General features: G+C 50.8%; 1 protein-coding gene across 1 annotated transcript; it reads right to left on the bottom strand.

Annotated features, from left to right (window-relative positions):
- PTGS1 (prostaglandin-endoperoxide synthase 1) lies at positions 1 to 25,807 on the bottom strand. Its single transcript, XM_027556194.1, has 11 exons — positions 25,698 to 25,807; positions 25,514 to 25,603; positions 19,031 to 19,147; positions 18,461 to 18,601; positions 17,965 to 18,108; positions 15,440 to 15,621; positions 15,245 to 15,328; positions 13,089 to 13,335; positions 10,457 to 10,743; positions 2,729 to 2,876; positions 1 to 1,129 (listed from the first exon to the last, which is right to left on the bottom strand). Exons 1-11 carry the CDS (start codon positions 25,702 to 25,704, stop codon positions 774 to 776), a joined length of 1,803 nt encoding a protein of 600 aa, XP_027411995.1. The 5' UTR covers positions 25,705 to 25,807; the 3' UTR covers positions 1 to 773.
- Between the last annotated feature and the right edge of the window lie 1,227 nt (positions 25,808 to 27,034).

Raw genomic sequence — 27,034 nt, 5'->3', positions numbered from 1 at the left:
TTTGGAAAAAGCATTTTATTAACTTCATGAAAAACAGCTGCCGTGAGTTGAGACCTGGATGAGGACAGAGCTCTGGTGGCTTCCAACCATTGGCCTGGAGAAAGCCACCTGTTCTCTCCATATCCAGGGTCTCATTTGGGGTCCCACTGAGAAGACGAACACCCCACTTCATTGCCCCCTCCATGCAGGCACAGATCCAATGCGTTCTTGTAGGACATGAGATCCTCCTGCTCCGTGGCTGTCTCACTGAACAGGAAAATGAATTCTCAACACTCTAGACATTCGGATCAGGACTGATCTAGAATGCCAGCCACTGTTCTGGATCAGCAACTAGGAGCACAACATTCTGGATAACCAGTCAGAATAACCAGTCAACATTCTGGAGGGCCACCCAGAATTCTAGAATGCAAAATAAGAACCCCTTCACTTTCCAGAAGATTCCATCAGGAGTCCCGTATTTCAGAATGCCTAAATTCCGGATCAACTAGAAATCTGGCCTTCTAGGTGGTCACCCAGGAACCCAGTGTTCTGGCATGCTGAAGGGATAACCACTCCTCACATTCTCAATGGTTCACCAGGAATTCAGCATTCTAGAACAACAAACAAGAACCACAGTATTCCAGATCATGGGTAAGAGACCTAGATTTCTAAATGTCCACACTGATACTGTCGATGCCAAATCAGAAACCCAACATCAAAGACAATCCACCCCTCGGCATTCTGGAACAGCAAGCAGGAAGCTCTACCATCCAGAATGCTGCTGCCTGGCCCCTTCAGAGCTCTGTGGGTGGCCGCTCCACCCCAGGCCTGTCCTCCCGATGGGGGTCTGGCACATGGAAGGAGACGTAGGGACAAGTCTTGGTGTTGAGGCAAACCAGCTTCTTCAGCGTGGCCGTCTTGACAAGGTTGAAGCCCACGTCACCACCAAATGTGCTTGCCTTCCAGTACTCTGGAGAACAGATGGGGTTCCCTAAGAGGCCCTTAAGGGAAAAAGGAGCCCCCATTTCTATCATACTCTCCCCAAAGATGGAGTTCGGATGGCACTTCTCAAGAAGTAGCCCCGGGTAGAATTCCAAAGCATCGATGTCTCCATACAGCTCCTCCAACTCAGCTGCCATCTCCTTCTCCCCTGCAAAAGGGGGAAAGCCAGAGTCAGAATTATGATGCCATCCATTAAGGTTCAGGAGGGAACATTCTAGGTCCACCCTATTCCAGGGAGAAGAAGGGACTTTAGAAGATCAACTTGAGCAAATGAGCAGGTGACCTAAAATCCGGCCTGGCTGACTGACCCAGCTCCAGGGCTGCCTGGAGAGAAGAAATTTGCTACTGCAGATGGAGTCAAGGGCCTGGATCTGCAACCAGACAGTGTGCACCTTGAAACAACTCACTCCATATCTCTGTGCCCTGATTACCTGATCCTTACAACAGAGAGAAGCTCCCCATCTTGTTTCCTTCATGGGCAGGTTTCAAGGCCTTATCCTGGCCCAAGACCCTGCATGCCACTGGAGCTTCAAGTTCACACTTGTCCAAATTCACATAAAGATTTAGCGACAGTGTTCTGTCTGTCTCTCTGGACTGTCATGGGAAACAGACGTGGAGCATCACTACCCGTTTCCTCAAGTCCACCCTCCATGGGGCAGCAGTACATGTCAGGGGTCAGGTCACACCCTGGTCATAGCCTTTCAGTGGCCCCTCATCATCTGTGACAAGAGTTTCTGAACTTGGCTTCCCAACAACTGGGTATTTTGAGCAACAACAAATATTTATATATATATAAAATATAATACATATGTTATATATGTAAGTGTTATATACATATTTGTGTCTTATATATATACACATATGTATACATGTATACAATCTATGGTGTCTATATACAAATCTATATATACACACACACACATATACTCTTGGGCACGACCTGTGTGCTAAGTCTAGGCCTACTGAATCAGAATCTCTAGAAGAGACATCTCAGATTTGGTATTTTTAATTAGTTTTCTAAGTGAGTTTTAGGAAGCTGATCCATAAATGGGATTTAGGAACCACTAGACGGAGTCCCTCGTGGCTCAGAGGTTAAAGCGTCTGCCTGGAATGTGGGAGGCCCAGGTTCGATCCCTGGGTCGGGAAGATCTCCTGGAGAAGGAAAATGGCAACCCACTCCAGTACTCTTGCCTAGAGAATCCCATGGAGGGAGGAGCCTGGTAGGCTACAGTCCATGGGGTTGCAAAGAGTCGGACACGACTGAGTGACTTCACTTCACTTCAGACAAAATAAAACTCAAAATCTTAGCATAGCATCCAAAATTCCACACAGTATGAGCCAGCCTCCTAGCACCAACTCTACCCTCTGCCCTCACAAGCCTCTTGCTCCAGCCACACCTAGGACTATTTTCCTGAATAGGCCAGGATACTTTCAAGGCTCATTCTTTTTAACCCCTGTGTTTTTGTACTTTCTGTTCCTCCACCTAGAAAGCTCTTCCCTCTGTTCTTCACTGGAAAACCCCTTTTTATCCTTCAAACCCAGGTGAGAACCCACCTTCTCTCCCCAGGCTGAGTCATCTGCAACACTCGCCACCCCTGGCACCATGCTCCCACACCCCTCAAATCCCACGGTCACAGGGCTGGCCACATGTGACCATGGATCGCCCCATTCTGTTTCCTCGAGGTCTTCGTCACTTCAGCATGAGCCCCTGGAGGGCAGGAATCGTGGTCAGGAAGCAGCTGCTCACCTGTGAGCTCCTGGAAAGAGGTGTAGGGCTTCATGCCAAACCTCTTGCGGTACTCATTGAAAGGCTGCAGCCTCAGCTCCCGCGATTCCTTGATGACATCCACGGCCACGTGCAGGATGTGGTGGTCTATGTTCCTACCCCCACCGATCTGCCAAGAGATAAATACAGTGGTGGTCTGAGAGCCAAGACATGTTGTCCTGGAGAAGAATTTCAGGTCAGGAATCCTTCCTGAGTAGAAAGTATGGCTCAGTCTAGCAAGCACCAAGCTATGAACCCTACCTAGGTCTGCATGGCCATGCTTCTCAGCTTCCTCATCTTATTTAGTTATTTATATTTGTATTTTTGGGCACATGGAGTGGCAAGCAGGACGTTAATTCCCTGATTAGGGATGGAACCCATGTACCCCTGCACTGGGAGCTTAGAGTCTTAACCACTGGACCGCCAGGGAAGTCCCAGCAGCTTCCTCATCTTTAGACTGTAGAGTGGTCCAGGAGGACTTCTCTAGTCACTCACTGGACACATGGTTCCCCAGCCCTTTGAATTTAGGTGAGGACCTCCAACATCCTGTTAAGGAAGGTTCTGGAGGTATTAGATACAACAACTAGGACTCTGCAGAGGAGATGGCCAACATGGCCACAGTCAAGAGCTCAAACAGAGGGGACTGGCATTTCAGATCTGGAAATAAAAGGCAGAAAGGTTTCTGAGCTTTTAAGTGATGGAAACTGATGGGTGGACAAACACTAGTTTGAGGGGCCAAAACTGTATGACTTCCCTGGGATATTTTTTAAACTCTACCTGGCAGAACTGACGTGTCTGTCATCCCCCAAATCAGTTCTTATCACAGAACAAAGATCTTTAGTCTTTTAATGGATTTTGCTGAGGAATCCGGGGCTTCCCAGATGGTGCCAGTGGTAGAGAATCTGCCTGCCAATGCAGGAGACATAAGAGATGCGGTTCAATCCCTGGGTCAGGAAGATCTCCTGAAAGAGGCCATGGCAACCCACTCTGGTACTCTTGCCTGGAGAATTCCATGGACTGAGGGGGCTGGTGGGCTATAGTTCATAGTGTCCAGCAGAGTCGGACACAACTGAAGCAACTCAGCAGGAACACATACTGAAGAACCTATTTCTATTGTTTTTCACTCTCTGTAGCACAGAATTGAGATTATACAAAATTTACTGAGTGTCTAGTATTAAAAAGTGAACCCCTAATAACCTGCTGCCACTAGAAAAGAGAAACTGAGCTAGGAGGCAGGAACACAGAGCATCAAGTCACTTCATCCAGACCAGAAAAAGTTGCACACAGGAATGCGGGTGACCCCACCTGCTTCTCCTTCTTTTTGCCAAGCCTCCTGGGAGAGGAATTGTTGTAAGTTAGCAGGGATGGAGCTAAAATCTCGCCATGAAAGGTGTAATATATAAGCACATTTAGTTTAAGTAAACAGAGCTTTACTCTAAGACCAAGGGGCAATCTCCTGTGAAGGGATGGAAATGGGGTTCAAAGCCCAGGTAATCTGATGCGATAAAGAAGGTGCATCAAAGGGAATTCCCGATGGTCCAGTGGTTAGCACTTTCACTTCCCAGGGTCCAGCTTCCATCCCTGGTCGAGGAACTAAGATTCCACAGCCATGCATGCATACAAGTCACTTCAGTCCTGTCTCAATCTTTGGGACCCCTTGGACTGTACCCCGCCAGGCTCTTCTGCCCATGGGAGTCTCCAGGCAAGAATACTGGTGTGAGTTGCCATGCCCTCCTCCACAAGATCTTCCTGATCCAGGGATCAAACCCACAGCTCCAGCTGTGGCAGGCAGATTCTTTACCACTAGTACTACCTGGGAAGCCAAGCAACACAGCCCAAAAGAAAAAGAAAAAAAAAGGACTCCAGAAAAATCTGATTCATAACTGAGTCAAGGCTATGGTTTTTCCAGTGGTCATGTATGGATGTGAGAGTTGGACTATGAAGAAAGCTGAGCACCTAAGAATTGATGCTTTTGAACTGTGGTGTTGGAGAAGACTCTTGAGAGTCCCTTGGATTGCAAGGAGATCCAACCAGTCCATTCTGAAGGAGATCAGCCCTGGGATTTCTTTGGAGGGAATGATGCTGAAGCTGAAACTCCAGTACTTTGGCCACCTCATGAGAAGAGTTGACTCACTGGAAAAGACTCTGATGCTGGGACGGACTAGGGGCAGGAGGAGAAGGGGACTACAGAGGATGAGATGGCTGGATGGCATCACTGACTTGATGGACGTGAGTCTGAGTGATCTCCGGGAGTTGGTGATGGACAGGGAGGCCTGGCGTGCTGCAATTCATGGGGTCACAAAGAGTCGGTCATGACTGAGCGACTGAACTGAACTGAACGGAACTGAAGGAACATAGGTCTAAAGGAGAACATAGGCAAAACACTCTCCGACATATATCACAGCAGGATCCTCTATGACCTACCTCCCAGAATATTGGAAATAAAAGCAAAAATAAACAAATGGGGCCTGATTAAACTTAAAAGCTTCTGCACAACAAAGGAAACTATAAGCAAGGTGAAAAGACAGCCTTCAGAATGGGAGAAAATAATAGCAAATGAAGCAATTGACAAACAACTAATCTCAAAAATATACAAGCAACTCCTACAGCTCAATTCCAGACAAATAAATGACCCAATCAAAAAATAGGCCAAAGAACTAGACATTTCTCCAAAGAATACATACAGATGGCTAACAAATACATGAAAAGATGCTCAACATCACTCATTATCAGAGAAATGCAAATCAAAACCACGATGAGGTACCATTTCACGCCAGTCAGAATGGCTACGATCCAAAACTCTATAAGCAATAAATGCTGGAGACGGTGTGGAGAAAAGGGAACCCTCTTACACTGTTGGTGGGAATGCAAACTAGTACAGCCACTATGGAGAACAGTGTGGAGATTCCTTAAAAAACTGGAAATAGAACTGCCTTATGATCCAGCAATCCCACTGCTGGGCATACACACTGAAGAAACCAGAATGGAAAGAGACACGTGTACCCCAATGTTCATCGCAGCACTGTTTATAACAGCTGGGACATGGAAGCAACGTAGATGTCCATCAGCAGATGAATGGATAAGAAAGCTGTGGTACATATACACAATGGAGTATTACTCAGCCATTAAAAAGAATACATTTGAATCAGTTCTAATGAGGTGGATGAAACTGGAGCCTATTATACAGAGTGAAGTAAGCCAGAAAGAAAAACACCAATACAGTATACTAACGCATATATATGGAATTTAGAAAGATGGTAACAATAACCCTGTATACGAGACAGCAAAAGAGACACTGATGTATAGAACAGTCTTTTGGACTCTGTGGGAGAGGGAGAGGGTGGGATGATTTGGGAGAATGGCATTGAAATACGTATAATATCATATGTGGAATGAGTTGCCAGTTCAGGTTCGATACACGATACTGGATGCTTGGGGCTGGTGCACTGGGACGACCCAGAGGGATGGTATGGGGAGGGAGAAGCGAGGAGGGTTCAGGATGGGGAACACGTGTATACCTGTGGCGGATTCATTTTGATGTTTGGCAAAACCAATACAATATTGTAAAGTTTAAAAATAAAATAAAATTTAAAAAAAAGAAAGTTCTATTGCTCTGGATGATTTGACAATAATGCTCAAGAATGTGTTCAGTTTGGATAAAACAAGGACAACTGGGTAAGAGGAAAAGCATACTTGGCTAAAAGTATACACCCTGAGGTAAAGCCAACAGAAGCTGGTGCCAATCTCAGCTGAACTGGGAGGCTATTGTGTGTTGACTTAGGTGTGTCCCCAAAAGACATATTGAAGTCCCAACCCCTCTGCACTTGTGAATGTGACCTTATATGGACATAGATGGGATCAAGGGCATACTCCATTAGGGTGGGCCCTAATTCAACAACTGGTGTCCTGATAAAAAGAGGAAACAGAGACACAAGGAGGACTCCACGTTGTAGTGATGCTTCTATGTGCCAAGGAACCCCAAGCATGGTCCATCACCACCAGAAGCCGAGAGAAAGGCAAGGACCAATTCTACCCTGGAGACTTCAGCAAGAGTATGACCCTGTCCATACCCTGATGCTGGATTTCTAGCCTCCATAACTAGAAAGAAAAAAATCTATGATTACCATTTGTGGGAGTTAACTCTAAGGGCTTTCTAGAGAAATGTTTAAAGATGGATCTCTTTTAATGGCCTAGATATTAGTAATGTGTAATAAATGTTTAATGGAGGTTTGGGTGGATCAATGAATAAAAGTTATTAATTCTCAGGTGTCAGCTGGGAATATTTCTTTCATTTTCTGGATGTTTCTGGCTCAGATGGTAAAGAATCTGCTTGCAATGTAGGAGAGCCATGTTCAATCCCTGGGTCAAGAAGATCCCCTAGAAAAGGGAATGGCTACCCACTCCAGTATTCTTGCCTGGAGAATTCCATGGACAGAGGATCGTGGCGGGCTACAGTCCATGCGTGCATGCATGCATGCTCAGTCATGTCAGACTCTTTGCGACCCCATGGATTATAGCCTGCCAGGCACTTCTGTCCAAGGGATTCTCCAGGCAAGAATACCAGAGTGGATTGCCATGCCCTCCTCCCAGGGATCTTCCTGACCCAGGGATCGAACCGGGTCTCCTGCATTACAGGTGGATTCTTTACCGCTAAGCCACCAGGGAAACCCAGTCCCTAGGATCACAAAGGGTCAGACACGATTGAGCAACTAAGTGATTTCACTTCCTTACTTTGTTTATGGAGGAAACCCCAGTAACCTAACAGTCTGAGCATCTTTTTCCAACCTCTCCCACTTACTGCTTATCAGAAGAGGAGGAGTGACGTAGTATCATGGGTGAATTTTAGAGCAGTACCTAAGCGTGCATTGTATAAGCAATCCTCACTGCTGCTCTTGCACTCAGTTGATACCAGGGAGTATGCCTCCTCTCATATTCCTTATTCTGGGGGACGAGGAGGAGGTTGGGAGATATTTTCCTTGTTTCGATGCCTCCATGTCGTGGTAGCCAAATTTGTCTAATTTGAGGGTTTAGTATTTAAAAGCCTGCTTGTCAGCATAGGTTATTTAAGTTTTCTAGAATCAGCTTTATCAGTAATAAAGGTGATATTTTAAACCTCCAAAAAAGAAAAATAAAAAAGGAAAAGAATAAATGTCTGCAGCTTAAAGCCCCTTGGTTTGTGGTCCTTTTGTAGCCCTGGGCAACAAAAACAGGGACCATAGGCAAATTACTTATGCTAAGTCTCTGTTTCCTCCTATGCAAAAATGAGGACAATGGAAGCATCTATCTGATATAGCTGTGGTGGAATCGAGATAAAGAATGCAAAGCAGCTATCACAGTGTTGGTCACAGTAATCACGTAGTGTGACCGTGTGTGGGAATTCTCGGGGGAAGCCCTGTTTTATCACTTCTCACACTCTCTTTGATATCCTGAGATATCCTGAGAACCTTTGATATGCTGGTCCTTCTGCTGGTGTCAGGAAACAGCAGGGCTCTTTACACACATCACCAGAGTCACCATACAGCCCCCCACACAAGTGACTGTCTCTGCTCCTTTCTGTGCCCCCACAAAGAACAGAGACCTGAACCCCATTGGTGGCAGCCTATGCTAATTTCAGTCAAATTACCAGGAGGAAGCCCAAACCCACGTGGTGCCACACCTTCATGGTAGGGCTTAGATAAAGAAGAGAGTGGCAGGATAGGAAGGAAGCTAGGATGAAGGAGATGGGAGCTCCCAAACAAGGGGAAGGGGAGATTGAGGAGGGAGCTGGTTAAACATCCCAGGGGTAGGACTAATAGCTTGCTTGGGCTGCCATAACAAAGCGCCACAGACTGGATGGCTTAAACAAATAGAAACAGAGACTTGCCTAGTGGTCCAGTGGTTGGGACTCCATGCTTCCACTGTGCGGGACATGAGTTCTATCCCTGGTCAGGGAACTAGGATCCCACACGCCAGGCAGCACAGCCAAAAAACAGACAATAAATGAACACAAACTTAAAAACAAATAGGACTTTTCTGGTGGCGGAGGTGGGGTCAATGCTGGGGACACAGGTTCAATCCCTGGTCTGGGAAGATCTCACATGCCTTAGAGCAACTAAGCCCGTGTGCTACAACTACTTAGCCTGTTCCCTAGAGACCACAAGCTAAAACTACTGAGCCCTCAAGCTTCAACTACTGAAGCCCATGCACCAAGAGTCTGTGCTCCCCAGCAAGAGAAGCCACCGCAATGAGAAGCCTGCACACCTCAACTAGAGTAAGCCCACATGCCAACGAAAACCCAGCGCAGCCAAGAATAAATAAATAAATTACTTAAAAGACAAACAAACAAAACACTAGAAATATGTGTCCTCACAGTTCTGGAGGCTAGAAGTCCAAGACCAAGGTGTCAGCAGGGTTGGTTTCATTCTCAGGCCTCTCTGTGGCTTAGAGATGGCCATCTTCTCCCTTTGCTTTCCCTCTGTGCACACCTATATCCTAATCTCCTCTGCTTATAAGGACACCAGTCATAGCTGGACCCACCCAATGACCCCATTTACCTTAATCAGCTCTTTAAAGACCCTGCCTCTGGACACAGTCACATGCTGAGGTCTTGGAAGTAAAGACTTCAACATGTGAATTTGGGGCAAGGGGGACTTCAGCCCAAAACAGAGGCCTACAAGTCAATAAAGACCTCCTCTGTGTAGGCACTTTTGAATACATCACCATACCCTGAATGTCCTCTTGGTCCTCAAACTGCCATGCCCTCTGACTCCTGGGCCTTTGCTATGCCACCCGCTCCATCCTAACACAATGACCCCAGGTCACAAATGTTACTTCTTGCCCTGGGAGATCCCTACCCATCCTTTGGGTCCCTGCTCAACTATCACTTCCTTATCTACAACCCCCAACTCTGGGCCTGAAGTCTGTCTCTAAGTTCCCAGAGCACTGTGGGCTTCTATAATGTGATTCTTAACCTGCTCTTAGAATTCTGAGAACATCGGGAAAGACCTTGGCACAGCACCTAACCTATAGTAAGGGCTCTAACGATGCTAGTCATCACACGACTGCTGTTCCTTTCTAGGGTATCCTGTTATTTACACGCTAACACTCTGCTGCGACTCCAGGGACTGTAGCCCACCAGGCTCCTCTGTCCATGGGATTTCCCAGGCAAGAATACTAGAATGGGTTGCCATTTTCTTCTCCAGGGGATATTCCTGACCTGGGGATCAAACCCAAGTCTCCTGCTTAGGCAGGTGGATTCTTTACCACTGAGCCACCGGAGAAGCCCTTTCCAGGGTAAGTGAGTGTGAGTGTTAGTCACTCCATTGTGATTCCATGAACTATAGCCTGACAGGCTCTTCTGTCCATGGGATTCTCCAGGCAAGGATACTGGAGTAGGTGGCCATTCCCTTCGCCAGAAGATCTTCCCAACCCAGGGATCGAACTCAGAGCTTCTGCATTGCAGGCAGATTTTTTTTACTGTTTGAGCCACTAGGGGTGGCAAGTGCCAAAAAAACACAAGGATCCAAGAACCACATTGACCTTGGTCACCACTGTGTCTCCAGCGCCTGGAGCAATGCGTGGTGTCATTGAATGAATGAAAGAACAAGAGAATGAATGAAGGAATGATCCCCACCACCACCCTGGAGGGGTGACACTCTCTCCCTTTTACAGAAAACTGGGGTTGGGATCCCAGAGCCCAGCTGCCCTCCCCAGTGCTCCCCTGAGGCTCACCCGGCCTGCAGGCTGGCGAGAAAAGGCGTCCACCAGGGCCTCGACCCCGTAGTCCACCAGCATGGAGGTGTTGAACAGAAACTGCTCGTAGCTGTAGTCCTGGGGGCCCACCCGGAAGGAGTCGGGCATGAGCGGGTGCCAGTGGTAGAGCTGGTTGAACTCCATGGCGATGCGGTTGCGGTACTGGAATTGGGCCCCGAACAGCAGCTCTGGGTCGAACTTGAGCTGCAGGAAGTAGCCGCTCAGCTGCTGCACATACTCCTCTATCACAATCTTGATGGTCTCCCCTGGGGTGAAGGATGGGGCACGGGGTCAGCAGAGCGCAGGGAGTTAGCTATCGGGCTTGGGGAGCGGGCTGGTTCATGCAAAGGGCTTGGTTTGACTTCTTTCTCGTTGTTAAGGTTATTTGACTTTGTTGGGCCACTTTCACTTTGTCTTTTTGTCACTGGTTGTGAAAATGGAAACTTCCCTCTCAGGCTGGATAAGACAGGAGCCTGTCCCAAGACAGGAGCCACCTGCTAGTCCCATGTTCCATGGGCAGGTCACAGCCTGGCTGAGCATGACATGGAGAGGAAGTATCTGAGAATGGGTTTTGTGGCCCGTGGTGGCCACCATCCCATTAAAAGAGGCTTAGTGAGGCCACAAAAGATGGGCGGGTGGAGATTAACTTAGTGAGGGAATCTCAGCGGGCCTGAGTGGGGGAGGGTGATGGGAGCTCCCAAGAGACCATTCTAAGAGCTACAGCAACAAACAAGGGACACGACAGACCTAAGTGAATCTCATCCCGAATATAACCCCCATATCTGCTTATGTATCGAATTCTTACAAGTAATTTTCCTCTGCCCTCTCAGGAACCAGCTCAGAGCAAAGAGCCAGGGAAGACACAAAACAAATCTTCCATAGCAAAATGAAAACTGGTGAACTAGCTATTAAAAGAAACACATTTTGGCCAATGAGCCACTAGAGAAATTGACTTTTAGCAAACTGAGCTGGAGCCATTGGAATTGCAAGCAGCAGACTCGGGTCTAAATCTTGACATCACCACTTCCAGCCACCTGGGCAGGAGCTGCGTGACTTACTCTAAATTCCTTATCTGTAAAATGAGTATTATAATAACATCAGTATAGGGACTTCCTTGGCAGGCCAGTGGGTTAAGACTCCATGCTTCCCCTGCAGGGGGAGCAAGTTTGATTGCTGGTGGGGTGGTGGGGCACCGGGGGTAGAACTAAGATTCCCACATGCTGCGTGATGCAGCCAAAAAATAAATAAATAAGAAAATAAGTAAAACATGTTCACAAAGGAAATTAAAAAAAATTATGACATCAGTATAATAATATTCACAGGGTCACTAGGAGGAGTAGACAATGAGCACATCTGTACTGCTTGGCACAGAGCCTGGCATAATAGGGAGGGTCCACACATGTAGAAGTAGGAATCCCCTCCCCAAACTCACATGTCACAAAAGATCAGACTAAGGCTCGCACCCCCTCCCCACACAGGAAAGTACTCCCTGCATGACATGGTAGAAGCTGCATGAAGTCTGGTGGCAACCAGATCTGGTTCAAGTCTCTCTCCGCTGAAAGGCCTTGGAGAATTCACCTACCCTCTCTGCATCCTAACTTTCATAACAAGGATAATCACAGCCGAGTCATAAGGCTGTTGGGGAGGGTTGAATGAAGCACTAGAGGTGCCCTACCTTCGGTGTCCTGCCTTTGGCCACAGCTTCATCACCAGTCTGTGTGCTGGGCAGCCTGCAGACACAGACTTGCCCTCTCTGGTCAAAGTCTCTGCAATCCTGGGACTTCTGAGCCAGCCCCTTCTCGTTCTTTAGGTCATTCCTATGCCTGATGCGTGGCTCTTCCAGGCTCCATTGACTCGGGTACTAAAATTGGGAACAGCCATGCCCAGAGATGCCCAGAGGCGGAGGCAAGGGCTCACTGGTGACTCAGAGTGAATATGGTCTGGACAGGAGTGTTGGGGGCCAAGTTCCCAGGCAGGAAACCATCTGACATTTTAGGCTACAGACTCGCCCCCGTAGGGGACACAAAAATATCTTGTCCCTGAGTCACCAAGAAGCTGCCAACCTTCAGGAAGGCAGATGCGTGCAAGGCAGGAAACCCAAGGATTCTGAAGCCTAGGCAAGCTGGGGTTTGACCTGTGCTTGCTGAGGATGCCCTCTAGTGCTCCTGGACGCAGTACAATGGGGAAACTGAGACTTAGGGTGGCTGATCAGATTTGTTGCCAGCCACCCACTGAATAATCAGCTATCACAGCACCCCATTTTCTGAAGGCCTGTTATGTGCCTAGTACTTTCCCATTCATCATATCAACTAATCCTTAAAATCATTATAATTCCCAGGACCCCCAGCAGCTCAGTGGTTAAGATTCTGCCTTCCAATGCAGGGGATGTGGGTTCAATCCCTGGTCTGGAAACTAAGATCCCACCTGCCACACCCTGTGGCCAAAAAAAAAAAAGCATCATTATTCCCATTGTACAGATTTGGAAAGTGAGGCTCACCTAGGGGAAGTGTCCTGCTCAGGATTCTAATCTCACTGTGCCCAAAACCTCCACTTCCCACTTCTCAGGACAGAGGGGGTGACTTTCCAGGGCAGGGCTGGTGGGAGGCCTCACCGATGAGGATGAGGCGGGCCGTCTGGAAGAGCTGCTCGTCGCCCCAGGTCGGGTGCTCAGCCTTCAGCAGGTCACACACGCGGTTGTGCTCACGCAGCCATATCGTGGCGTAGAGCATGAGCCCAGGAAGCAGCCCAAACACCTCCTGGCCCACGGCCATCTGGCTCTGGGGCGGGATGCCCCGGGGGTAGTGCATCAGCACGGGAGCCTCTTCCACTGATGGCGGGTACACCTCTCCATTGAGCATCTGCGGGATGGAGTCACCTGGTAACCTGGGGAGGGGGCGGGGCACCAGCACCTGCACCGCTGACATCCGCCCACTCCTACTGACAGCTGCCCGTAACACGCAGGGCAGCTGTCCGGCCTTCCTAACCAAGGCCTGTGGATTCTATCTCCTAAAGCTCTCCTAACATGAGTCCCTTTCTCTCTCCCCATGGCCACCACACTCTTCCAAGCCACCCTCATCTTCCACCCCGACTCCCCTTGTAAGTGACTCTCTCCTCTAGACGTTCTCAGCTCTGCAGCCAGAGCAGTGCTTTAAAAGAGGGGTCCCCAACCTCCACGATCTAATGCCTGATGAGCTGAGGTGGAGCTGATGTAATAATAATAGAAATAAAATGTAGAGCAAATATAAGGCGCTCAAATCATCCTGAAACCATCCCTTCTCCCACCGGTCCATGGGAAAATAGTCTTCCCTGAAACTGGCCCCTGGTACCAAAAAGGTAGGGGACCCTTGCTTTAAAACATCCAAATCTAGAATCACATCCTGGCTTAAAGAACCTTCCAAGTCTTCTCTCTGCTCTTGGCAGAAATCAGAAATCCTTAATACGACCCACGCTCATTAGATGTCCAACAGCATATCCCTTGTTTCACTGCCTCAAAGTCACTCAAGCGACTGCCCCTCTCCAGCCTTGAAACCTGAGACTCTGGACAGCCCTGGGCCCTTCTTGGCCTCCTTGATTCCTCCTTATCCTTCATGCAACTCTTGGTTTATTCATAATTCCTAAGGAAGCCTTCCCCAGCCTCTGCACACTCTCCTGGCTTCTGCCTGTGGCAGCTATCACAGGTGTAATTAATCATATGGCAGTTTCCTCATTCACTCAGTAAATAAACACAGAGGACCTCCTATATGCCAGATACTGTTCTTAGCTCGAAAGATTCAGCAGTGAACCTCCCGTCTCGGTTTTTGTTTCGATTTGCATGGTCCAGAATGGGAGCCACTAGCCACGTGCAGCTACTGAGGACTAGAAATGTGGCTGATGTGGATAAAGAGCTTGATTTTCAATTTCATTTACTTTAGATTCACGTTTTTAAATCAAGATCCCAGCTATCGGAAAGTCTTTATGCTTAGAACAACTTGAACATGTGAATCTACTTTCTCAACCACAAAATTTTATGAAATCTAAATGCTGATCAGAATCGCCAATGAAAACTTGGCACCCAAATTGAGATGTACTGTAAGATATGAGTCAGAATGTGAAGATTTAGCACAAAAAATGAGATATTGACAATTTTTGTGTTGATTACATGTTGAAATGAGGATATCCTGGATATACTGGGTTAAATTCAAAAATATATTATTAAAATCAATATTGCTTGTTGCTTTTTACATTTTTTAATGTGACCACTAGAAAAATTTTAATAACTTGGATGTGACTCACGTCTATAAAAGAGGGCAAATGGTACCTAGTTTATGCAGTAGATCTGAGGAGCGCATGAGATAATCACCTATGTGGCCCTCACATTCCTGGACAGTGAGAGTTCCGACAAAACGTCCTCGTGGAACTAGCACCTTAGGGTTTGTGTCTGTGGGCTTGAGGGCAGGGCTTACAACTACCATGGCCACTGCTCACCTGCCCGGCACACCATAGTGCCCAATTAATATTGTGGAATGATTAAACGAATAAATGCAGACTGGAACTGTCCATTTTCTGTGGAGCCCCAAAATCCACCTCCCAAGAGAACACAAGAGCCCACGTCTGCTCCCTGTCTGCTTCTCTTGCCTGGCACCTGCTCCCAGGGTTTACTGTCGCTTCTCCTCCCATGCACCTACAGCTTCTGCCACAGGACACCACCAAGGCCCCCCACCAACACCCTCTGCCAGGGGAGACTGTGGAAGGCCCTTCCCAATGCCCCAGCCCCAGGCCCAGTGCTACCTGGTACTTGAGTTTCCCATCCTTAAAGAGCCGCAGCTGATACTGACGTTCCAGATTGTCTCCATAAATGTGGCCGAGGTCTACCTAAAGACAGAGACAGAGTCTATTCAGATCCCTGGGTTCTGCCCCACTAGCAGCAGCCTACCTGTGCCACGTGTGGCCCAGAGAAGTCCAGAGCCCCTCCTAGGTACTCACCCCGTGGCCCAACGCCTTGGTGAAGCCAGGACCCATCTTGCCAGAAGTTTTGAAGAACTGATGGGTGAAGTGTTGGGCAAAGAAGGCAAACATGAGGTTGGTGCCTTGAGGGTCGGGGATGAACTTCCTCCTGAGCAGGAAGCGACGACTCAGAAACTCCGCATCTGGCAACTGCTTCTTCCCTGATTGGGGAGGTAAGAAAGAGCAGTAGCTGCTTCCTGTCTGGATCTTTGTGCCCCAGAGCTTTCTGGGCTTGCCAGACCAAACTGATTAACACAGGAATCCCAGAGTGGACCCCACAGGACCACCTCCTTCTCACCAGACCGCCCCTTGCACCTTCTCTACCAAAAGACTCTGGGAAATGGAAGGATGTTTGGAATATGCTTTTAAAACTAAAATATACACATTACCGTATGTAAAATAGATAGCTAATGGGAAGTTGCTATATAACACAGGGAGCTCAACCCGCTAGTCTGTGACATCCTAGAGGAGTGGGATGGGTGGGGGGTAGGGAGGTTCAAGAGGGAGGAGACATATGTATACTTATGGCTGATTTATCACACTGTATGGCAGAAACCAATGCAACATTGTAAAGAAACTATTCTCCAATTAAAAAGAAAATAGGTGAAGGGGATAGATGAAGTAACATTGGCAAATTGTGGACAAATCTTGAAATCTGGAGATGGATGCATAGGACTTCATTATCCTTTTCTCTCAACTTTCGTGTGTGTTTGCTGCTCTGTACAAGCTAACCCTTCCCCACCTCCAAAAAGAAAAAGGGATAACAACAACAACAAAAAACTTGGACTCCCCAACCCTGGAATAAGGTTGCTGTGTTCGAAATGGGTTGTGCCGTTTATTAAGTGTGTGAAGAGGGAGAAGTCATTCCATCTTTCTGAGCCTCAATTTCTTCATCTATAAAATAGGGCAAATGCTATCTCTCTTATGCAGTGGATTTGAGGAGTGCCCGTGTAAGCATGACAGAAAACCAGTGAGATGAAATCTCTTAAATCAAAAGTCAGCAAACTTTTCCATACAAGTCCAGATAGTCAATATTTGAGGCTTTGTTGATGTATGGTCTCTGTTACATCTACTCAGGTTTGCTGGTGCTGCAGGAAGGCAGATAATACCTTAGGAACATGAATGTGTTTCAACAAGGCTTTATTTAAATTGAGGGTGGGGTGGATTTGGCCTTCGGGCTGGAGTTCGCCAATCTGTTTTAAAAGATGCCAGAACTTTCTATGTCTGGTGTAAAGACAAGTCACCTTGAAGCATGTGTCTGTCACCGTGAGGACAAGCATTAAGAAGCCTTTCTTAAGTAAGTCAATGTCAGATGACTTGGTACCCAAGACTGCCTTGCAGAAAAGGCAATCTTTCAAAGACATCTATGAGGCCCAATGTCATTAGAATAACTCTTTAGATTGAAATGACTGACTGATTTCCTGTAGCAGGAAAAGTCATCAAGGACCTCAAAGGGAACTCACCCAAAGGGAAGTTACAGTCTGCACACTGTAACCTGGATCTATCACTCAGATTACCACTGAGCATCATCGACTCAATGGACATGAGTTTGAGCAAACTCTGGGAGATAGTGAAGAACAGGGAGGCCTGGCATGCTGCAGTCCATGGGGTCACAAAGAGTCAGGCATGACTGAGCAACTGAATAACAGCACAGGTCTGGTGCCAGCGAAGTGTTGGCAGAGTCCAGAAGCTCTGAGAGACCCAGATTTCCTGCCAGAATGATCATGCTTTGGGAACAGTAGTACATGGATAGTAAAAACTATCAGAGTAGTGCCCTTGAGACCCAAATAAGGACACTGATACATGTGCAAGGTTCTGAACCTGCAAAAGCACACAGCATACGGGGCTGCACGGGACCAGTGCTCAACAGCGACACCATGCGGTGGGAACTGAAGCAGCAGCGGTGGTGGATTAATGTCTCTTTCGCCCTTTGTGTACTTGAAGCTGAACTGATGGCTCTAAATTGAGTAAACCCCCAGGTTTGCGGACAATCAGGAGTGGATGAGGAAGAAGGTCTTGGTAGGAAGACTCCTGCCGATGAGACCAAGTAGGTTCTTGAACAACTAAAGAAAAACTTTGATTTTATGTGTAAACTGCACTGATGAAGCACATAAGACTGTTCACATTAGTAATGAACCAAACTCAGAGTTGGCACCCAGTAAAAAGCTCACTATTCTTTCTTTCCTCCATTCCAACTTTTAAGTCACCCTCATCGCAGCAGGATCCCACCCACTTAGTAGACAAAGTTTGGGTGAAGAGGCACCCTGGAAATACGGGAGCATTAGTTTGACTCTGCCACTGACCTCAGACAAGACCCTCCCACAACCTCTTTCTGTCCTCTTTCCCCACCCCTGTCCTCATCCCTGGTTCTTGCATGTCTTGCCTTGGTGCACCCATCTGTGAAATGGGCCAGTCATTGCTCTTCTGATTGCTTTTTCCCAAAGGGAACGGAGCATCTCCTGTGACCCACCCTAGGCTCAGCCCCCTCACCCCATCACCATTACCTTTGGTGCCCATGGGCGTGGGACAGTCTCGGGGCACGGAGGGCAGAATGCGAGTATAATAACTCACATTGGAGAAGGACTCCCAGCTGATGTAGTCATGCGCTATGTTGTAGGTGGGAGGGCTGGGGATAAGGTTGGAACGCACTGCAGAGGGCGAAAATGATGGTGACAAGGGATTCTTGCCTCCAGTTACACCCCTCTTCCCCACCTTCTCTTGGGTTGTTTTCTTATTTGTTTGTTTTTGGCTACCCTGCACAGCAGCTTGTGGAATCTTAGTTCCCTGACCAGGGATTGAACCAGCACCCTCAGCAGTGAAAGCACAGCGTCCTACCCTGGATCACCAGGGAATTCCCTGGGTTCTTTTTTTATTTGGCACCCAAACCCTGACTCCCCCATCCCCAACCACTGCCCTGGTCAGATGCCAAGAATTTCAGGAAGTGGCAGGATTTCTTGCTCCCCTAGATTAGAGGGACCCTGCACCACCTCTGCCACCCACCTGTGAGTACCAGACGCATGAGCTTGTCCCGGATGAAGGTGGCATTGACAAAATCCCACAGCCAGCGCCCATGCGTCAGCAGAAAGTGGACGAAAGACGGGCTGGGCCGCAAAGTCGTCCGGAGCCAGGTCCATATCTCAGCTGTGGGGGCAGGGGGAGCCACTCAGACAGGCCCTCCTAGCAAGACTGGAAGCAGCCAGAGGGGAAGGTGGGAACTGGGGACAGGGTCCAGTATGGACGAGGGTGGAATTTAGGAGTCAGGGGTAAAGCATAGGACCTTGGGAGTGTTGACATGTGACATAGCCAGAAGCAGACGGGGGTCAGGAGACAGGTCCAGGGTTGGAGGCCAGTAAGGCCAGAGCCGGGCAGTGAAGACTCACTACAGACCCCATAGGCAGGGAGTGAGATGTGTCAGGAGTAAGGGCTTGTGCTGGAGCCAGGTCAGGGGCAGTGTCAGAGGTCAAAAGTAGGCAAGGAAAGAGGGCCGTGGCCAGAGACAAGGGTAGGAAGTGGGGGTCTTTGAAGGACGAGCCCAGGGGAGAAGGAGTAGGGGCTGGAGGCTCTGCTCACGGATGGTGCAGTTGGGGCCATAATAGCCCGTGCGGGTGCAGTCACATTGGTAGCGGTCAAGGCCGAAGCGAACACAGATCCCCTGGTGCTGGCATGGATAGTAACAGCAGGGGTTCACTGTGGGGGAGAAACAGAGATCAGGGACCCCTCTCGTTGGGGCCAGAGGCATGGAGTCCAGTCACAACTCTGTTCTAACTTACCCGACATCTGTGTTCCCCTCAGGGCCCACTGTGTCCCCACAGCTATGAACAGAAAGCCCCTGGCCCTTCCGTTTTCAGACCTCGCTCTGGGTTTTCAGTCTTGTCCACGTCAGGCCACCAAAGGAAGTCTCCCCTTCCCTCCCAGCTGCCACCAAAATGGTGCAGACGCATCCAGGCCTCGGGCTGGGGCACTGAAGGCTAGGCACACAGCTGATAAGATGCCACGGCCACAGGCTTCTAGAGCATTCACTTTCTGCCAAGTCAGAGCCAACGGCAGAATTTATGGGGTTCAGAAAAGGGACAAGGATTGGGGTTCTCAGGCCAGCCCCTAGCCTCTGGGCACCTGGATACTTAGAAGATGAGGTCGCCCACCATCTCTCTGTTTTTCCTTTTCAGAAGGAAGAGCAGGTGTCCCAACAGATGGGGAAATTGAGGCCAGACAAGGGGAAGCCCAGATGGGTCACCCAGCAAGTAGTACCAGACCACTTGCCCATCCCTTCCCTTCCACCCCCACCCTCATGGACTCAGCAGTCAAGTCCAAGGAAAGACATTTCCCAGAACTCCATGGACAGGGAATGGGTTTGAGGGGAGTCGCAGATCCCGTTCCTGATAGACTCAGCCCTGGCCCACATCGGGGTGGGGTCTGGGCTCTAGGACCTTGAGGGAGGTCAGGGACCATGGGAACAGGAGACATGTGGCTGGAAAACTCTCCCCAGAGGGCGAGTGGAGCTCTGGCATCACCCCTCCCCCAACCCCTTAGAGAATGGACCTCCAGAAAGTCCCTACTTGTGTCTAATCCGGGTCTCCCCAACCACAGCTTCAGTGATCATCCAATAGCCAGGTCAGAGACTTCTTGGAGCTCTCTCGGTGCTCATTCAGGGCTCAGCGAGGGACTCAGAGGCTCAGGGAGAGGTGGTGACTTGGCCAAGACCATGGAACAGTCAGGCCTCCTTCAGACCAGGGTGCCCAGTTCCTGGCAGCGGCTCCTTCCCCAGCCTTACACAGAAAATGCCAGGTCCCTCCTGCAAACGTGCTTCCTTCTCTGGGCTCAGAGCCAACGGGACAAGGAACTCCAATTCTTTGTGCATCTGATTATAGGGGGTCAAGAGGGCAGCAACGGGCCCTCTTGAGAAGCCCAAGAAGTCACCTCAGGATGCTGGAATCAGAGGGCCTGACCCTCTGGTTTAGGTCTCCTCACATCACAGAATCATGCAAATAGTTTTGCTTAAGCCCTGGAAACTCCCCATGGCCCCACAATAGCATCTCTGTGGCCCCTGCAGGGTGTAAAAGGAAGGAACCAATCGGAAGAAGTCTGGACAAACAGGCCTTATCAGACTAACACAGGCTAACAGGCAGGTGCAGGGGGAACCCAAGGCAGGGGCCTGGCACGACCCACCTCCCCCTCCCACAGCCACAGGCCCAGAAACACAAAGGAGTTCTGGGTCAGCCCTGCAGCAGGTTTGGAGATCCTGAACCTCTCTCTCCCTTCTGCTCAGAACAGTGTGCTGTTCTGCTGTGACTCCACACTGCCCAGCTCCCAACTCTGGTGCGCAGATCATCATAGCAGTCAGCTGGTACAGGAGCTGAGGCCCAGCCCTTTCTGGGCTGTTTCCCCATCCCTCTGCCAGTAGGGATCCCAAATCCAACTCAAGAAGTCCTTCCAGTTGGTCCTGGGGCAGCCCATCTCGCAACCCCAAAGCCAAAAGCTCTGTTCCTCCCTGACCCAGGCTGTGGTTCCTCCCAAGTAAATCCCCTCCTAATCTACCCGACCCAGCCCACTGCGCATGTACCAGAAAGTCTCCCCAAATGTTCACACTCCACTCTCCCTGGCCCCAGGTCCCAACCCGACCTGCTCTGCTCCACCACAAGCCTCCAAGAGAAAGGGTTTTCCTGGGCTTTCTCCCCTCTCCCAGAGGCCGTGCGCACAGCTGGGACTCAACCCCAGGTCCTGGAGAGATCCATCCATCCAGGAAATCCAGATGCGGTGGCCAGAGCTTAACAAATGTTTGTGGAATTTAAAATGAAGCGAGGAGACGGGCCACTTCAAGCTTGGTCAAAGAGGTTCTCTCATCTCCCCATCCACTTCCCTCAATTCCCACCCCCCACACACAGCTGGTTCTGAAGTCTTGCCTGAGAGCTTCCTGCCAGGGGCCCAGCAGCAGCAGAGCCGTGCCCCCCAGACTCAGAAGTTCCTGCCCAGGGCATCCCTCTCCTGCCAGCAGAGGCCCCTCCCCCTGGACCGGCTGCCCAACTTTCCCTCCCTCCTCCTCCTCCTCCTCCAAGATCTTTCCATAAGCACCAGTGGCCTCAGGGCAGGAAAAGTCTCCCCTCAACAAGGACTGCAGCTGTCGCTGGGGGCCCCAGGGTGTCAGGGTGGGCAGAGAGGAAAATGGGTGTCACTTTCTGCCCTCTCCCAGGCTAACCACAGCTGGACTATCATGACAGGCTGGAGGTCAGGGCTCTTGCTGACTCTCCAACCTTGTGTATCCACCTCACTTATCTGCTCCTGGGGATGGGTGAGACTCCCCCCCGGCCCCCTGCCACCACCACAGACGAGGGGCTCATCCAAGCCCCACTGCTTCAAAGTCGAAAGAGGCAACACTTGAACTTGCTTCCCTTCCCCTCCGTTCCTCCTCCTGGAGGTGCCCAGGCCAGGATTTGGGGAAGGGATGCTGGGAGGGCGAGTCCCCTTGCTTCACAGACTGGGGATGACCCCAGGTGAGGCAGGTATGTTACCTTTCCTTCAAGGTGGACCTGAAAATCCTGAATGAATGAAACCAGGACTCCAGAGGAATCACCATCCCCTGCCACGCTAGAGCGCTGGGAACTAATCACAAAGGAAGGCCTTCCTTCAGTCTAACTTAAATCCCACATGCTTTCATGTGTCCAGTGAAGGACATGCTGTACAATAAACCATCAAGAGAGAGACCTGGGGAAATGCAGACACTGAGTGTAAAGTGTCTGGAGTCCCCACACCCAGCACAGGGCCGGGCACCAAGCAGGTGCTAGATGAAGATACATGGGAGAGTGCCTGCTCTTCACAGCATGTCCTGTGGGCCTCATTTTTCAGTGTTTTCCAGGAAGGAGAGGGGACAGACAGGCTCTAAGGAAACCTCCCTCTCTTCCTCTCTTCTTCTCAACTCTGGATAAAGCCAACTTATGTCCAAACATCTCGATTCCTTGCATCAACATGATCCCCACCCCCCATAAGCAGAGAACTGAGCAGCTTGCTCTGAGTCTTTAAGCCACCCCAGAGGTGGGGTTGATCAGCAAGCCCATAGCACACACATTCCCACCAATGAGGACAGTCTGGGGCTGCCTGGCTCCAGAACTTTCTGAGGATTCGGCAAGGAAGCGTCCCCCAGCCCAGAAGTCAGGATTCCAGGCAGAATGAGGGAACACCAAGTTCTCAGGATGCAGAGGCACTAGACAGCAAGAGGGCCCTTTAAAGAGGCTGCACTGAAATTCCATAAGAATAATATTTAGAGAAGTTCCAGGAGGTTGGCAGCCAAAGAGAAAAAAAGAGCCCGGAGCAGCCCAGACGTGGGCCCCAGCCCCTACACACAGCAAGGGCAGCGGCCAGTGGCCAGGGACCACCGCACCAGTCCCCGGCGGCCGGAAGAGCCCAGCTGGAGAGGAAGCCCCCTCCCAACCCACAGCCCCAGCTGGTGCTGCAGATAGGAGGTGGCAGGCCGCAGGAAGCCTGCCCCACATGCCAGGGTTAGCTGGCCTCAGGCCCCTCCGCCTGGCACAGAGCTCCAGTTAGGTCATGCCCCATCCCTAGCCCAGGAGGGAGCACTCAGCCAAGTCCAGGAGCTGGAAGGGATGAACTCGAGCATTGAGGATACCCCAGGACAGCCCTGTCCTCTGAGCCGGACTCCACCTTCCATCACAAGAGAGGCAGAAGCAGCATCCTCCCCGCCACCTGCCCCCAGGTAAGCCCTCATCTCCTGGGGGATCGGCCTTTGCTGACACTCTGGGGACTAGACACAGGCTTTGGCTTTTCAGAGCAGATGCCTCTCCTAAGTGTCCGGGCACTTTGGACCTCAGTTCACCCAGAGACTTGGCGATGGGAAGGCAGCGAAGCCTTCAGCCCACCCCCAACCTGTCTTTCGTCTTTTCCTCGACCCTTGCAGCAGCCTCCTTCATGATCTCCCAGCCTCCAGTCTCACCTCCAAGTCATCCACCCCGTCTCACTCCCCTGCTCCCAGGGGGATATCCTGAGACTCAAGCCCACTCCTCACTCTGTATCCAAAGGCCCATGTCCGCCAACACCTGCCTCTGTCCTACAGCTTCCTGTGCCTGTCCACTCCCATCACTCAGACTTTTAGGCTTCTGCTCATACCCTTGCTTCTGCCTGGAAGAGCCCTTCCAGAGTTTGAGAGTAAAACCTCACCATTTTACCTCCCACTACCACCTCCTCTAGGGTCCAGGTCAAATGTCATCACCTCCAAGAAGCCTTCTGCAATTCCTCACACCTGAGAGATAATCATCACCCATCCCCAAGCCCCACACACCCCTGAGGTTCCCTCAGTCATGGCCATGACCTCCTTGATGGCAGTCTGTGGGCATTTCTGTCTCCTCCATCGGCCTGCGAGCTCCTCCCAGCTCAGCCTCCAGGCTCCAGCCAAGGACTGGCATAAAGCAATACCCTGGGAATGTTTGTGGCGTGAAAAACACAATTCTGTTTAAACACTTACAATATAAAGATAAGCAGAAAAGGCTAAAAGCAAAAGGGTACACCCATGGCTGGTGAACAGACACAGGGGGACAGGAAGGGTGAGCCTCGGGGCCCCGGGGGCCCGGATGGGGCTGAATGGGGCCTCAGAGGAACTGCTGGGCTGGTCTAGGGGCTAACACAACGGGCCACTGGGATGGCATGGTCAGCCCTGCCTCTGCTACTGGGGTCTCAGACCAATGTCAGCAGAGACTCAAATGGTTCACCCCTCTGGGCCTCAGAGTTCCCTTCTGTAGAATGGGACTAACATCTCCCTGGCAGGACTGCTGTGAACAGAGAAGCCAACAGCTAGGTTTTGTAAACTGTAAAGTACTGGCCACGGGAGTCTTCTTCCTCGTCTTCTGACAAACTAGACCTCTACACATGCCTAAACTCTTGCCTAGAGCACCCTTTCCTTGGCTTCCCGAAATGCCACGCACTCAAACCCCCTGCTCCAGGAAGCCTGGTCTGACTCCCAGTTCACAGAGATGTCCTTCCCCTCTCCTCTGAGCACCGAATTCTTTCTCCTCTGAGCATCACAACAGAAGGCTCAGATCACTCCCCATCCTCTCCTGCCCCTATTTTGCAGATGAGAAATGAAGACCCTGGGGAGGTTTCACATAGTTTGGTGAAGCTCTGTCCAGACCTTGCATGTGCAAGCATGCACACGCACACGTGCACGCACACACACACACACACACACAGAAACTGCGTGGGGAGGGAGGCTATGGGAAGGAGGAGCTGCATTCTTCCACCTGGAACCTGGCACACGCATGACGCCACGCAGGGGAATTCTCCAGGATAGGACTTTCCTGGTCATCTTTGGAGTGAAGAAACGGGGGTCCATTGGCAGGGAGAGATGAGGGCAGGGAGAACTCTGCAGAAAGACCCTGCAAAACGACTGGAAACTTCCAGCCCTGAGTCCACCGTGTCCTGGGTGAGCTTGAGGGCGCTATGGCCCCAACTTGAGCCTCCTTTAACTCATCCGGGCAATGGGGACCTCCCCGGTGAAGATTCAGTCTCCAGAGGAAGCAGCTCAGCCCTGTAAGTGCGTTTCCTCCTCCATTCTCTCCGGAATGGCGGGTGTACCCGGGGTCCTCACCCAGGGAGATTGTCTCCACTGGGGCTGGGAATTCGGACGGGTCCTGGAAAGTTAGAGGCTAACAGAAAACGCGCCAGCTTGCTTTCCCCTGGCGCCTGCGACTTCCTCCGAAAGGGGCCCGCAGGGGAAACAGCGAGGATTGCTGGGGACCGACTCGGCTGGGACCGCTGGGGTCCCAGAACAGGTGAGGGGCCTGGAAAGACTCGGTCCCTTTTCCCAAAGACGCCCAAGATCCCAGTCTGCCCTTTCCCCCGCAAAAAGAACCCCCTGGGGACCTAGCCCAGGCCACATCCCGGGGGTCTGCAGAGAGCCCCCATCCCACCGACAGACAGCCCCCTCCCCCCTCCCAGGCATCGCGAGCCGAAAGGGGAAGCTGGGCGGGCGGGAGGGGAGAGGAGGGAATGGGGTGCCGGGCCAGGGAAGCAGGACCTGGGCTCTTCGGGGACAGGAGAGAGGCCGCCTACCTGGCGCGGGCGCCCCGGGGTCCGCTGGCAAGACGGGGGACGGCGACAGCAGCAGGAGAAGCAGCGGGAATCGGAGCGAGATACCCTGCCCTGCGAAGGGAGAGAGTTGAAGGGCTGAGCCTGGCATTCAAAGCCCCACCGGGAGGCCACAGGGGAAAACGGGGGGCACTGGGGCCGGACTTACGGCTCATGGTGCAGGGTGGCCGTTGCGTGCTGGAGACAGGCTCAGGCCCCTGGAGTGCGTCTCTAACTGCCCGGGAGCTCCGGCCCCTCGGGCCCGCCCCCTCCCTACCCATTCCCTGGCTCCACCTCTCCAGCCAGCTGTCACCTCGGCCGCCTCCCACTTAGTTCCTCGGCTCTGCCTCCACCCAAGACATTTTATTAATTATTCTGTGACGGGCCAGGCCACTAAGGTGGGTTTTTCACCCGCGATCTTTGAGACACTTGAGCTTTTAAAACCCAGTAGCCCCAGAATTGTGTCCATTTGGTAAGATAGGAAACTGAGGACCAGAGGTGATGTGCAGTGCTGAGACCACCTGGGGCTTCAGGGCAGAGCTGGGGGTATCTCAAACTAGAATCTGCTGCTGAGAACCACATGCCCTTCCCCTAGCCCCATCCCAAGTGGAAGGAGGCTGGAAAAAGAGCTGTCCAGGCTGGTCTTCACGTAATGTCCTGGATGAGAAATGCACTACCCTCAGATCCAAAGAGGAGACTGTCATCCTCCACGGGCTGAAAGCCTGCCTTCCAAGGCCACCTGCCTCTTCCTGAACCTCTACTGCCAGACGGAAGAGCACAGGTTGCAAGTCCAGGAGACCTAATTCAAATTGAGACTCTACAGCTTACTAGCTGAGCCACCTTGGACCAGGTACTTAACCTCTCTGGTCCTTAGAGACTTAACCATCTCTAAGGCAAGGATGCTATTACAATAAAACTCAACCCAGAGGACGGTTTTAAGTTTCCATGAGGTCATGCACACAAACTTCCTAATGCAGTGTGTAGCACAGAGAAGGTGACCCGTGACCAGAAAGCATTCTTTTCAAAGATCTCCTGACTCAGGCTCCAGGGTGGACACTCCACCAGTCTCACACCCACTGCCTACTTTACAGAGTCCCAGCATCCAGCTCCTCTTTTTTGTAGCTGGGGGAACCAATCTTAGAAGAGGGGGGTGCACCCTGGATCCCACAGAGTCTCCTGGTCCCCACGTCCACAGATTTTCTCCCTCAGTTTCCCCCCCACACCCAGCCATCCTGTGAGCCCCAGAGCCTGGAAGGCCAGGAGGGAGGGCTCAAAGGTCTGTCTGCAGGTTCCCAGACATCTCTGGGTGCAGAGAGAGAAGCATGGGAGAAGTGAGGCCTGCCGCAGAGGCCACCCGAGCTGTTCTCTTGCTCCAGTGGGACAAAAGCCAGCTGCCCCGGAGAGACAGAGCAAGCAAATGCCAGGGCAAATGCCAGAGGGAGTAGAGCCGGTAGAGGGCCTGGGGCCCTGGGGTGCTGGGGCATCTGGATCCCCCACCTAGATCCA

Source organism: Bos indicus x Bos taurus, chromosome 11, assembly GCF_003369695.1.
Source record: "Bos indicus x Bos taurus breed Angus x Brahman F1 hybrid chromosome 11, Bos_hybrid_MaternalHap_v2.0, whole genome shotgun sequence".
Lineage (NCBI taxonomy): Eukaryota > Metazoa > Chordata > Mammalia > Artiodactyla > Bovidae > Bos > Bos indicus x Bos taurus.
The sequence above is the reverse complement of the archived record's forward strand: the minus strand, read 5'-3'. Positions and strand labels throughout refer to the sequence as shown.